The sequence below is a fragment of the Labeo rohita genome, chromosome 10 (assembly GCF_022985175.1).
Source record: "Labeo rohita strain BAU-BD-2019 chromosome 10, IGBB_LRoh.1.0, whole genome shotgun sequence".
Classification (NCBI taxonomy): domain Eukaryota; kingdom Metazoa; phylum Chordata; class Actinopteri; order Cypriniformes; family Cyprinidae; genus Labeo; species Labeo rohita.
The window spans coordinates 11,868,790-11,882,382 of NC_066878.1; the positions used below are offsets into that span (position 1 = coordinate 11,868,790).

At 35.4% G+C, this 13,593-nt stretch overlaps 2 protein-coding genes across 7 annotated transcripts in view; one reads left to right on the forward strand and one right to left on the reverse strand.

Moving 5' to 3' along the window:
* The window catches only part of cadm2a (cell adhesion molecule 2a), a 572,131-nt gene that overhangs the window by 255,971 nt on the left and 302,567 nt on the right, over positions 1 to 13,593 (forward strand). For 5 of the 6 annotated variants that reach the window (XM_051121608.1, XM_051121609.1, XM_051121604.1 and 2 more), the window contains exon 2: positions 196 to 213. The exons of the other annotated variant lie outside the window; for it this stretch is intronic. Coding sequence is in view for 4 of the 5 variants with exons in the window: in XM_051121609.1 (XP_050977566.1) it covers positions 196 to 213 (18 nt within the window). In the remaining variant the exon portion in view is untranslated. The remainder of the gene's footprint in view (positions 1 to 195; positions 214 to 13,593) is intronic. 6 annotated transcript variants of the gene reach the window in all.
* On the reverse strand, positions 10,603 to 12,831 carry LOC127172339 (C-type lectin domain family 4 member F-like). Its single transcript, XM_051121603.1, has 5 exons — positions 12,616 to 12,831; positions 11,579 to 12,505; positions 11,300 to 11,427; positions 11,081 to 11,181; positions 10,603 to 10,966 (listed from the first exon to the last, which is right to left on the reverse strand). Exons 1-5 carry the CDS (start codon positions 12,761 to 12,763, stop codon positions 10,828 to 10,830), a joined length of 1,443 nt encoding a protein of 480 aa, XP_050977560.1. The 5' UTR covers positions 12,764 to 12,831; the 3' UTR covers positions 10,603 to 10,827.

A 13,593-nucleotide genomic window follows, 5' to 3' on the forward strand; every position in this document is an offset into this window, starting at 1 on the left:
AATGTCACTACAGTTGTGTGACAGTTTTCATCACAGGAATGCTGACCACCTGAAGAAGTCCTTTAATGGCTAGTTAATTAGATTTAACGGTGATTAAATCTAATGGTGATAATCATTTAACATTGATTGATTACCTGAGGTCTAATCACCATCTCTTTCTTTCTCTCTCTCCTCATGTGCTGTGTGGCTGATCAGATATTCTCGCCGTTTCAGGTAAGCACGGTTTCAAATCCTCTTTTATTCGCTGAAACGTCATCAGACGTCATCTGCTGAGGTTGTTTTGGCTGTTTGGTTTTAAACTCTTTTACGAATGGTGTAATGCCATTTAGGGAAGGCAAGAAGTCAAGCGCTAATCTGACAATGCCTCAAATTAGGGGAAGTTGGCGATGTGAGCGATGGGTTTGTTGTTAGGGTAATTGGAATGTTCTAGTGACGAGTGTGGGCTTCTGCAAGCTCACGACTGTGTGACGGCCGACACAGCCTCGAATTGATAAAATGTCCATGAAGGTTTTGTCAGATCTGTTGGTATGATCTAACAAGCAGAACTTTTGTTGGTTGGTAATGATAAATAAGTAGTGTCTCAGAAATTGTGGGGTAAAACATGCAACAGTTTGTGTGTGTGTACTTGTTTTTGGGGACCAAATGTCTCCACAAGGATAGTAAAACCTGAAATTTTTGACATTGTGGGGACCGGCCTGTGGTCCCCACGATGTAAAAAAATGATTAGAAATAGTAAATGAAAATGTAACGATGCAAACATGTTTTCTGTAAGGGTTAGGTTTAGGGTTAGGGGATGGACAATATCGTTTAGTCAGTATAAAAACTATAGAAGTCTATGGAAAGTCCCCATAATTCACAAAAACAAACGTGTGTGTGTGTGTAATATACAAATGATAATTATTGATATATGCTGGTTATATATATGTTGGCAGAAGCTATTTACACTAACTCAGCCCACAAACATGTGGTTGTACTAGTCAAACAACATTTCCAGTGGTGTAGGTAGTTAAGTTCGTAGCAGTGACTTTTTAATGTGATCGACCCGAGTTCGAATCCATCTTTTGCCGAAATCATTCTTCTTGCTTTTCTGATCAGAAAGACATTTATTTTCAATAAAATAAAAGAAATAATTGAAAGTAAAAAAATAAGGTGTTTATCGGGTAGGGTTAGGGGTAGATGTAGGGAGGACTTTATAGTCCCGACAAGGCAGAATCCATTTAATCATTTTATTACAAATGATAATTCGCGCTCAATATGTTATTAATGCATACTGTCTTATGATGTATTACAATACCTAGGTGCAAATATCTGCCACTTGCACTGAATAGTAAATAGTAGTGAATAGTAAAGAAAATACTATTTGCACTTAGTGTAAATAGCATCTTTCTTTATAATGGATCAGGCTACACTGGTTGTTTTTGAATCAGTTTTACTAGTGAAGTCCAGTTCTCAATCCACTGTCTCTTATTAGTAATTCTATAGTGGCTCAGAATCACAGGATGACTACAACTGTACTGAAATTCACTCAAATGAACCATTCATAGAAGCATTTTGTTCAGAAATTAGACTTGACTTGTCAAACTTTGTTTTTCATACACTAAAAAGAACCAGTTCATAAGTCACATTGGCCACGTACACACTGCAGCTAAATTCGGTTATCAGTTCACCTTTTACTTTTTAATCATGTTCTGTACACACACAATTCACTAAAATACGGGAGTGACAACCGCAATCGACGACCCAAAAAATACAGGTAGTGGCAACTGCATTTACAGAAATTCTATACAGTGTGTACGAAACCAAACTAAACAACTAGTTGTCAATGACGTATTTAAACGCGCATCAGAAATGTTTCTTCGTTTGTATGCAAGACATGGGGTTAGTTTCACTCATGAGCCCCATGGTAAAGTGTCAGTGTTGCCAGATCTTCAAACAAACAAACAAAAAAATACAACAACAAACACACACACATATAAATCATATTTGAGAATCAGACTTCAGTGGTTGTGCTAAATATTTATTTTTCACTCAAAAGAATCAAGAGTCATTAGCTCAAGAATCAGACTTCATTGGTCGAGCTCTGTTTAATTCATTATAAAGAACCACTCATAAGGGTTCCATTTACTTGGAAATTTGACTTCTTGTATAGTTTTGGTTCATTATAAAGAACATATTCATAAGAGTCATTTGCTCGGGAATCAGACCTCTTGTATATTTATGATTCACTAAAAAGAGCCACTTATAAGAGTCATTCACTGAGAAATCCAAATTCGGGTATGTTTTTGATTTATTACAAAGAACCACTCATGAGAGTTATTCACTCAGAAATCCGACTTTCGGTGTGTTTTTGATTTATTATAAAGAACCACTCATAAGGGTAATTTAATCGGAAATCTGACTTCCTGTGTGGTTTTGATTCATTATAAAGAACACTTTCATATGAGTCATTCACTTGGGAGTCAGGCTTCTTGTATGTTTATGATTTACTAAAAAGTGACACTTATAAGAGTCATTCACTCTGTAATCCAACTTCCGGTATGTTTTTCATTCATTATAAAGAGCCATTCATAAAGTTCATTCATTCGGAAATCTGACTTCCTGTATGGTTTTGATTCATTATAAAGAACGCGTTCACAAGATTCATTCACTCAGGAATCAGACTTCTTGTATGTTTATAATTCATTAAAAAGAGCCACTCATAAGAGTCATTCACTCAGAAATCTGGCTTCAGGTATGTTTTTGATTCATTATAAAGAACCGCTAATGAGAGTCATTCACTCTGAAATCTGACTTTCTGTATGGCTTTGATTCATTATAAAGAACAAGTTCATAAGAATCACTCATTTGGAAATCAGACTTCTTGTATGTTTATGATGTACTAAAAAAAGACAATCATAAGAGCCATTCACTCTGGAATCAGACGTCTTGTATGTGTAAATAGAATCCATTGCTGTTTGCACTTAGTGTTTTGTTTAGAAGAAATTAAAATAAAATAATTGACTGAACTCTGAAGGAATTTCAAACACCCAATTCTACCCAGAATATATCTTGTACATAAAACTTTTTTTTATTCTTTTATTTTTTTGTAAGATATTTGCATTTGTATGGCAATAAATGGCTTAAATTCAACAGGGAATAAGTTTGCTGGAGGGAAACATAAATCACACAAAACCAGACTGCAACAAAGCAATGTCAGCAATACTCAAACTTAAACCTCAATTCATTCTTAATAACAGCTGTCATATGTCCCTATAAGTTTCCATTCACTGAATATACATAATTGAATCATCATAAACAATGGCATAAGCTATATGCATAGTTCCCACAGCTTCAATTTTATCCTTAATCATTTTGAGTGATTCAGAATCCTCAAGAAACCTTGCCTGTCCCTATTCGGTGAAATATTTTTTCTTGTGCATTGTATGGCTAATAAACAGGCTTTGGTTACTGTCCTCTCTCTGTCATGCCTTTCTTCTTCTCCTCAGTCTATTTTTCTTCTTTTTTTTTTTTTTTATCTCTGCGGTACCATCACTGTTTACGCTCTTAATATCTTCCTCATAAACTCATCATGACGATGACAGTTCCTCCCTTTTCCCTCAAAGGGAAAGTAATAATAATAATAATAATAAAAAAAAAAGCCAGCACGAAGGGATCTTGGAGAAAAAAAATGTGCATTAGTATAGCCTGGGGTGATTTTAAACGTATTCTTTACAGTGGTTCCACATAGCGGTCACCTGGGGCTAGCTGAGTAGCCGCGCCAATTAAATTAGGTAGCAGCAGAACTCATGCACCCCCGACTGCATCCTGTTTACCGGCGATCCCCGCGGACACTCTCCGCTCCGCTCTGCTGTGTACAGTAATTGCATTTAGGACACTGACGCCTTGCAGAATATTGTAGAGAACAGAAAAAAACGTACACCTGAGAAGGCTCTTCTGTATTACAAGCATGGACTACATTACCCATGAGGCCTTGCTGCTAGGGAATAGTGGAGGGAGGGAATGCTGTTCATTTGTTTACATGAGCGTCAAAAGGTCATGGCAGAAAGTTCAAACAAAGAAGTTTCTAATTACATGGACGCTTGGATGTTCGTGTCCACAGAGGGTTGAAATTGAAGAACTGAAATGTGTGATATGGTTTTGTATCGTTCCTAATATAGCCGAGGAGGCTTTTTAGCACAAGGAACGGATTGAATTATATGGGTATTGAATTATACAGGAGTTGTAATGTGCATATTGATTGTGGGAAGGTTATTAAAAGATTGTGGTGGTGTTAGGTTACAGCACTCCTGCTATTCACTATCCAGATCTTGTCTTTTCTTGACAGAATCTGTATTTATCTATGTATTATATTTAGGGACACGGATTAAACAATCCTTTGTTTGGGAATCAGACTACACTGGTTGTTTTTGAATCAATATCAGTGAAGTCCAGTTCTCAAGCTAATGTCTCTCATTAGCGGTTCGATTTAGTGACTCGGAATCACAGCATGACTAGAACTGTTTTTGATTCACTCAAATGAACCATTCATAAGAGTCTTTTGTTCAACGATTAGACATCATTTGTCAAACTTTGTTTTTTCAAGCACTAAAAAAAGTTTCTGATTCACTAAATCAGACTGCTTGTAAGTCATTTGCTAGTTAATCAGACTCCTTTGTTTTTGATTCACTAAAAGGAACCATCTCGTAAGAGTCATTTGCTTGAGAATCTGACTTTATTGGTTGCACTAAATATTTACGATTTGTAAGAATCATTAGCTCAGGAATCAGACTTCACTGGTCAAGCTCTGTTTTTTGATTCAGTTTAAGCAACCACTCATAAGAGTCATTTACCTGGGAATCAGACTTCTTGTATGTTTTTGATTCATTATATATAACCACTCACAAGAGTCATTCACTCGGCACTCAGAAATCAGACTTCTTTTATGTTTATGATTCACTAAGAAGAGCCACTCACTCAGAAACCCGACTTCCTGTATGATTTTGATTCATTCTGAAGAACACGTTCATAAGAGTCATTCACTCAGGAATCAGACTTCCTGTATATTTTTGGTTAACTAAAAAGAAAATGCTCATACAAGTCTTTAGCTTGGGAATTAGACTTAACTTGTCGATCTGAATATTTATGATTCACTAAAACACATTTGTAAGAATCATTAGCTTAAGAATCAGACTTCAGTGACTTATATCTGTGTTGTTTGATTTACTAAAAGTAACTGCTCATTAGAGTCATTCACTTGGAAATCTGACTCCTGGTATGTTTTTGATTCATTATAAAGAACACGTTCATAAGAGTCATACTCGGGAATCAGACTTCCGGTATATTTTTAATTCATTCTAAAGAATACATTTATAAGAGTCATTCACTCTGGAGTCAGACTTTCTGTATGTTTATGATTTACTAAAAAGAATAAGTCATTCATTCAATAATCCAACTCTCTGTGTGGTTTTGACTCATTATGAGTCATGAGTCATTCACTCGGGAATCAGACTTCATGTATGTTTTTCGTTTATTATAAAGAATCACTCAAAAGAGTCATTCACTCGAAAACCCAACTTCCTGTATGATTTTAATTCATTATAAAGAACACATTCATAAAAGTAATTCACTTAGGAATCAGACGTTTTGTATGTTTTTGAGTCTTAAGAACATTTTCATAAGAGTCCTACTCGGGAATCAGTCTTCCGGTATGTTTCTGATTTATTCTAAAGAACATGTTCATAAGAGTCACTCACTCGGGAGTCACACTTTCTGTATGTTTATGATTCACTAAAAAGAACCACTCATGAGAGTCATTCACTTAATAATCCGACTCCCTGTATGGTTTTAATTCATTACAAAGAACCACCCAAAAGAGTCATTCACTTGGAAACCCAACTTTTAATTTTAATTTATTATAAAAACATGTTCATAAGAGTCATTCACTCTGGAATCAGACTTCTTGTATGTTTATGAGTCACTAAAAAGAACCACTCATAAGAATCAATCACTCAGTAATCTGACTCCCTGTATGATTTTGATTCATTATAATGAACATGTTCATCAGAGTCATTCACTTGAAAATCTGACTTCCTGTATGGTTTTGATTCATTACAAAGATCCACTCATAAGTCAGACTTGTATGTATATGATTCACTAAAAAGAACCACTCAAAAGAGTCATTCACTCGGAAATCCGGCTTCCTGTATGTTTTTTTTTTTTAAATCATTATAAAGAACCACTCATAACACCACTCATTTCACTTGGGAATCACACTTCTTGTATGTTTCTGATTCACTACAATGCTTATAAAAGTCTTTAGCTTACAAATCAGACTTGTTTATCTGACTATTTATGATTTACTAAAAAAAAAAAAAAAAACATTTGTAAGAATCATTAGCTCAGAAATCAGACTTTACTGAGCAACATCTATATTGTTTGATTCACTAAAAGCACCTGCTAATGAGAGTCATTCAAATAGGAATCAGACTTCCTAGATGTTTTTGATTCACTAAAAAGAATCGCTCATAAGAGTCATAAACTTGGGAAACGGACTTCACTAGTCAGGCTCGTATGTTTCTGTTCACTATAAAGAACCGCTCATTAATTTTTTCGCCGTTAAAACTTCATCAGGTTCTAAGATTTATTTATTTCAAACTGAATCAGTTCTATTATAATAGCACATTGTGTGGAAGGTACTGTCTCCATATCAAGCTGTTGGGGTTTCATGCCGTCCAACAGTTTTGTCAAACACTGTGTTGAGCATTCTGTGGAGACGATGTGATTACAGACTGCTTTTCTGTGATCTCACAAACGCTTAGCACTTCTAAAGACCCTCGGCTTCTGTCAGGATCAAGCTCTTGGCCCATAAGAGCGACCACATAGACGGGTTAATTAAACTTAAATAATTAAAAAAAAAGAAGTGGCAGTAATGACCTGTGGTTTGGAAGGGCAAAAACATATGGCACTAGACAACTTCCCATCTCTTCGCTGCCAGTCTGGGGTGACGCCCCACCTTCGCTCGCTTTGATGATGTCAGCCAAAGGCGGTGGCAAAATGCCAGGGTGGCATTAGGTATGCTGGACAGGTGGCGAAGAGAGAGAGAGGGACACTAGCATGACACCGTAATGAGAGGCATGCCAACTGTTTTCCCGTCTGCCGCCGGGCACGGCTCTCCGGACCGTTAAATCACAGAGTTGAGAGGCGTTTCCTGTTTCTCTCGCTCGGTCTGTCTCACACCTGCGCTGTCTCTCGCTTTCTCTCGACAGTCTTTACATAGAATCCATTTATCTCTCCTCTCTCTGATGGAATCAGGTTTCTCCTCTTCAAGCAGCATATCCCGTTTTTTCCGTCCGTGCCCATTTCTTCCCTAGCAATTTCCGTGGCTGCTTGGTCTGAACTTGACAGTGGCTGAATGACACAAAGTGACCGGGCCGTCTCAAATCATGAGGTGTTACATGGAATGATCTGGTAAGAGGATTTCCTGTTGTCAGGCTGTGATTTAGTTGTCAGTAATTGTCAACGAGGGCCCTGAAGAACTGCCCCGGTGTTGCGGGGTTATTGTATCCTCCCGATATCTCTTCAATTGTCTCTTTATCTCGCCATCCTCCATCTGTCTTAAACTGCAAGCCGCGGTTTGTCTCAAATAAATACAGTGTGGCATCTTATCATAGCAGATACGTATTTAATCAGGATGCAAATACAGATAATTAGGGTGATTATGAGTCGGCCTGATCGAGTCTAATTGTTTTTGATACGCGACTTCCTTTCCGCTCTGAATTGCAATTCATTACACCGCTGGCCGAAAGTTATCGGAACAGACCGGTGGAATGTGGCCTCGTCACCGGTAATAGTGGACGACGGCCGTAATTAACCCAACACACTCTGTCACCATAGTCACAATCTCGTTTAAACAAAGCCGCTGCAGGGCCCTTTAATGCGTGTTTGTATTTAACCCAGATTAGGTTGGAGAGTCATGCAATCACATTTGAATAAATGTCTCATTATCTCTAATAGTGTTGGCTTATGGTCGCATGTTATTGTCGGAAATTGTTTCAGGTTAAGACGATTACACAGAGCGCTGCAGGAACGTACGCGGTGATTGCCGTGACCTTGTCAGGGCACGACAGTCACATTTTTTTTTCAGACGCCCCGATCAGACCAACAGTTCAGATTCTGAATGGTGATGTTTTTTAGAGGTTCTAAAGTGCAAAAAAATTAATAAAACAAAATGAATATAATGATAATAATAATTTCCTCACTATTTACAACATATTTTATTTTATTAAATTATTTTGCTACTTTAAAGGTTTTTTTTCCTCTGTTATTTTTTTAACATGTTTTCATTAGTTTCTGAAGCAAAGTTTTAAAATAGTTTTTTTTACTGATTTATTTATTTATTTTTTTTTTGAAAGAAACATTAAACTGAACCAGTTTGCTTCAAAATTAATTGAAAAACTTTGCTTCAAAACTTTAATAAAAACATGCTGTTAAAAATAATAGTTAAAATGTTAAATGTTAAAAATAACATTTTTAATGTCGTAAAAGTGTTTAATAAAATAACAAAAATATGTTGTAAAAAGTAAATAAATACTTTTTTTAATAATTAATAATAATTATTTTATTTTATTTTGTTTTATTCTGTTGCCGCAGAGTCATAATGTAATAGTAATAATGAAATTATTATTCTTGTGTGAAGTTTAAATGTAGAAAAAATGTATAACAAATTAACAAAAAAATATGTTTTAAAAAAGTAAGTTAATTAATTAATTAATTAATTAAATAATTAATAAATACAGTTTTTATAAATTATTTTATTTTGCCTCAGAGCCTTTGAAAACTTTATCAGGGAAGTTGAAAAAAATTGTGACTTTCGAACCCTGATATAGTTTTGTTTTATCATCTTATTTATTTATTTGTTTGTTTTGGTTTAATTTAACTATTTTTTGTTGGCCAAGTGTCATATAATGAAATTATTATTTTTGTGTGAAATGTAATTTAATGTAGTAGAAATGTTTAACAAAAATCTGTTGTAAAAAAAGAGTAAATAAAGAAATGTTATATATATATACATATATATATATATATACATTTTTTGGCTGGCTGTCATGTAATGAAATTATTCTTTCTTTTATTTTAATAAAATTACAAAAATAAGTTGGAAAAAGTAAATAAATACTTTTTTTAAATAAATAATAATTGTTTTATTATTATTATTATTATTATTATTATTATTATTTATTTTGCCTCAGAGCATCTGAAAACATCATTGGGGTGGTTGAAAAAATATGACTTTTCGAACCCTAACAAATTTTTTATTATTATTATTATTACTATTAACCAGTTTTTTTATCGGCTGAGTGCCACATAATAAAACATATTATTCTTAAATGAAGTTTACATTTATTTATTTATTTACCTATTTATTTATTTATTTATTTAGTCTTAATACTCATATCCCTGTACACATCTCTTCTCCGTCTCTCGGCTCAGATACAGGACAAATACCCAATAATTGTAACAAAGTGAGAAATCAATAAAGGTTGCTGAAGGGCTGGAAAAGGTTGTAAATCGATAAAGCAGAGAGGCGAGGGCCTCAGAGGGCATTTACATGGTCCCGAATACCTGCTGCCTGGCTTCTATTACCTTTATACTTGATTGGCTATTGACATTAAATGTGTGTGTCCACTGCATATTTCCCCAATGAGTTGACCAGATGAGTTTTAAATGGTTTTTATGAGCATGTTTTTCATCATTTTCATCCTCCTGTTCCGACAAGCACGGGAATTCCAACAGACAACATTGTCAGGTTCTTGTGTGTTTTTAATTCACATGTATTAACCCTGTTTTGTTTTGTAAACAGCTGTTTGAAATTGATTCTGATACATTTTTTGTGTTCATGTGTTTTTTTCTCAATACCTCAGAACAGACTTATAATGTGAGAAACATAGTATCACCTGCAGTTGCTATGAGACACCAGCCATCTGTAGGTTGGTTAAAGGCCAAGTCACATACAAAAGCGTCTTTCTTTTTCATGTTATTCATTCTAATGACCTTCGAAATATCAGTTAGTATGTCTCCAACTGTCCCTGACTGTCTCGTCTGAACACTTGTCTTTATAAAAGAACTTCTTAGCTAAAGGAATTAAAGAGATGAAGCTTAAAGGAACAGTTCACCCAAAAATGAGAAGAATGAGAAGATCCAAGATACAGTTCCAAGTCAAGGGTGATTAAATGATGACAGATATATTGTTTTTTGGTGAACTGTTACCTTTATGTATGCTCAGCAGTATTGTAACTTGAAACGAGCATTTGAAGGAAGTTGTCTATTTTTATAGTGCCATGACAGCCATTTTGCATAATGCACAACAGATGGAAGTTCATTAACACCCTTCTCAGTAGTCAACATTTAGCTCATCTGAAAAAATCTCAATATATACTGCTCAGTCATCATTCACATTTATATGAGTTTTTTTTTTTTTTTTTTTTCCCTCCTTCACTGATGTGAACTTTTGAACTGTGGGGAGAATTGAGGAAATTGCATACAGTATAGATTCAGGTTTGATGACAGTTTAAATGCCGTATTTTATTATGTATCTCTCTATGTTTTAAGATGAATACATTTAAATCTATGCATTGAAAACAAAACAAGTAAAAATGGATTGTAAAAACATTCTTAGTTTAATGTAACCTTCATGTAATAAAATGAAAGAAAATAAAGAGAACAAAAGAAAACATGAAGAAACAGCAATAACACGTTCCACTTGTTCCCAATTGCCTTTACATAGTTTTTTATTTGGAAAAAAATGCCTTTATGTATGATATGACATAAATCGGAAGTTCATGTAATGATTTATCTTAAACTGTTCCTCTCACAGATCCATTGAAAAGCACGATGACATGGAAAATCAGCCCATCCTAATGAATGAGTTACAGCACAATCTTCATTGCCTCCGATACTATTGGGCTCTGTAACAGCCCACGACCTGAAACTACAAATCAGCATTCGATGTTCAGTTCTGCTTTCTGTGTGATATATCATACTGACAGTGATTTTTTTTATTTGTTTTTTTTTTATTAATCAGTTCAGTTCAGTGAGTTCTCACCCAGGGTTGCTGCCGTCGACCCATTTCCATCTGCCCTCCGCATGTCTGTCAGTCAGACCAATCCAGGCATGAGCACCACAAGACATCTTTTTAAAAAAGTTCTGAAAGAATGAAACAATTACACATTTATGGCAGCAAAGGATTAATTAAAAGGAGTTTAAAAGTCGAAAAACCTTTTTCTATAGACTGTCATCTGGTTAGAAAATACGTTTCACTTACATGTTCATCTCTGTTGTTTATGATGATCAGATCTGCTCGTCTGTCCGTACAATATCTTCTGCTGTCATACCAGTTCTTCTTTTGAGAGGAAATGTAGTAAAAATGCGATCGATAGTAAAGCCATCCATCTGTAAACACAACAGTTCAACTATTAGCACTTTATTCCCATCACACTGATTTACCAAGTTAATTTTAAACTGGTGGTACCTAAGTAATTAATAATATATCTTAAAAAAATAAAAGTTAGTTTTTTTTAGTTTTAGTGTTGTTTGTGATTACCCATGTTCAGCAATTCTCTTTTCTCATAATTTAACTGGTCTCTTTGTTTAATTAGGTCACGGTTGTTTGCTAATAATACATCTTTCTCTTTTGTCAATTGCATGTTCTTGGTTACTAGCTGGTCTCTCTCTTTAATGAGGTTGGTATTGTTGGTTAATAGCTGGTCTCTCTCTTCTGTGAGGTTGGTGATATTGGTTAGTAGCGTTTCTCTCTCTTCTGCGAGGTTGGTATAGTTGGTAAGTAGCCCGTCTTTCTCTTCTGCGAGGTTGGTATCGTTGGTTAGTAGCCCCTCTCTGTCTTCACCGAGGTTGGTATTGTTAATTAGTAGCCCATCTCTGTCTTTTGTGAGGTTGGTATCGTTGGTTAATAGCCCGTCTTTCTCTTCTGCGAGGTTGGTATCGTTGGTTAGTAGCCCCTCTCTGTCTTGACCGAGGTTGGTATTGTTAATTAGTAGCCCATCTTTGTCTTTTGTGAGCTTGGTATCGTTGGTTAATAGCCCGTCTTTCTCTTCTGCGAGGTTGGTATCGTTGGTTAGTAGCACCTCTCTGTATTTACCGAGGTTGGTATTGTTAATTAGTAGCCCATCTCTGTCTTTTGCGAGGTTGGTTTCATTGGTTAGTAGCCCGTCTCTCTCTTCACCAAGGTTGGTATTGTTATTTAGTAGCCTGTCTCTCTCTTCCGCAAGTTTGGTTTCATTGGTTTGAACCCCATTTCTGTCTTCTGTGAGGTTGGTTTTGTTGGTTATTAGCTGGTCTCTCTCGTCTGTGAGGTTGGTATCAGTGATTAGTAGCTGGTCTTCCATGTAGTTTATGTTGTTTGCATGGATGTGGACACACAATATTATGACTTCAGTCAGCAGAAGAACACACAGCAGCACCAGACACACTACAGCTGCTTTGGACCTTCTAATCTCCACACCCTCACTTCCTGAAGATGACAGATATGGAGAAAAATAATATTACTCATATTAAAATAATATTACTCATATAACTCAAATGTGTGTTAGCAGTTGTTATAATGAAATGAGTCTCAAGTACCTGTGTATTGAGGTGTTTGCCATCTCTTGGTGTTTGAGTTCTCCGTTTCTGTCCAGACATCATGGTTGTTTATAGCATCATGAGCGTCAGCATTGGTATTCATCTCCTCTTCATCTTTATCCATTCCATGTGTCCTGGGATTCTTCATATTGCCGTTATAAGACGTATTCAGTCTGCTGGAGTTAAACGTGACAGTATTTGAAGCGGTTGCTTCAAGTGGACTCGACCACTCCGTACTTCTGCTTATGAGCTTTTATTTTAAAAAGGACCACTGTGGTCAAGATGATACACGTGACATCCTGGTGGGACACTTAAAAAGGGAACTTTTTTTTGCTGATGTTTGATGAGAAAATTCCTTATGTACTCATGAAGTTAATTATGAAGATGTACTCTTCCCACTGTTACAGTCTTTGTAAAACTAACATATTAGTTGAAAATTTTTTGCATTAATTATTTGCATTTGATGTGGTGAACAAGCACTTCTCAGCTCACTATATGTATGCATGTGTGTGTGTGTGTGTGTTTATGTGTATGTATTGCATGTTCTGACATAGAGAATAATATGATGACACTGCAAATGCCACCAAATGTGTAAAACAATTTCCTACAAATGGAACCAATAGGCCTCATAAACATTTATTTATTTATTTAGTTTTGGAGCTGCTGAATGAGCAACCTGTCTGCTGTAACCCAGAGAGCTACTAAATGAATAAGAAATCAGGTGTTTATTAAAATGCAAGCTAACGAAAACTCTTTGTTAGCAGAAAGACCATACCATTCTTACATTGCTACTGGATCCTCATGCAGTACAGTAGGAATATTCAAGCAAACAAAAAAAACAATTTGTTTAGTCAACTTAAAATAATTTGTAACCTAGCTGCCTTAAAACTTTAAGTTCAGTCAACGGTAACAAATTATTTTAAGCTGACTCAACAAATTGTGTTTTTTATTTTTTACAGTGTAGTTGGTTTAGCCATT

What these genes read in the sequence shown, in the direction of transcription:
- LOC127172339 (XM_051121603.1), bottom strand. Translation starts at nt 12,763, where the DNA reads ATGAAGAATCCCAGGACACATGGAATGGATAAAGATGAAGAGGAGATG. An exon ending in GCAAACACCTCAATACACAG is followed by an intron (nt 12,506 to 12,615) that starts GTACTTGAGACT and finishes TGTCATCTTCAG; the next exon opens with GAAGTGAGGGTGTGGAGATT. An exon ending in AAGAGAATTGCTGAACATGG is followed by an intron (nt 11,428 to 11,578) that starts GTAATCACAAAC and finishes TTGTGTTTACAG; the next exon opens with ATGGATGGCTTTACTATCGA.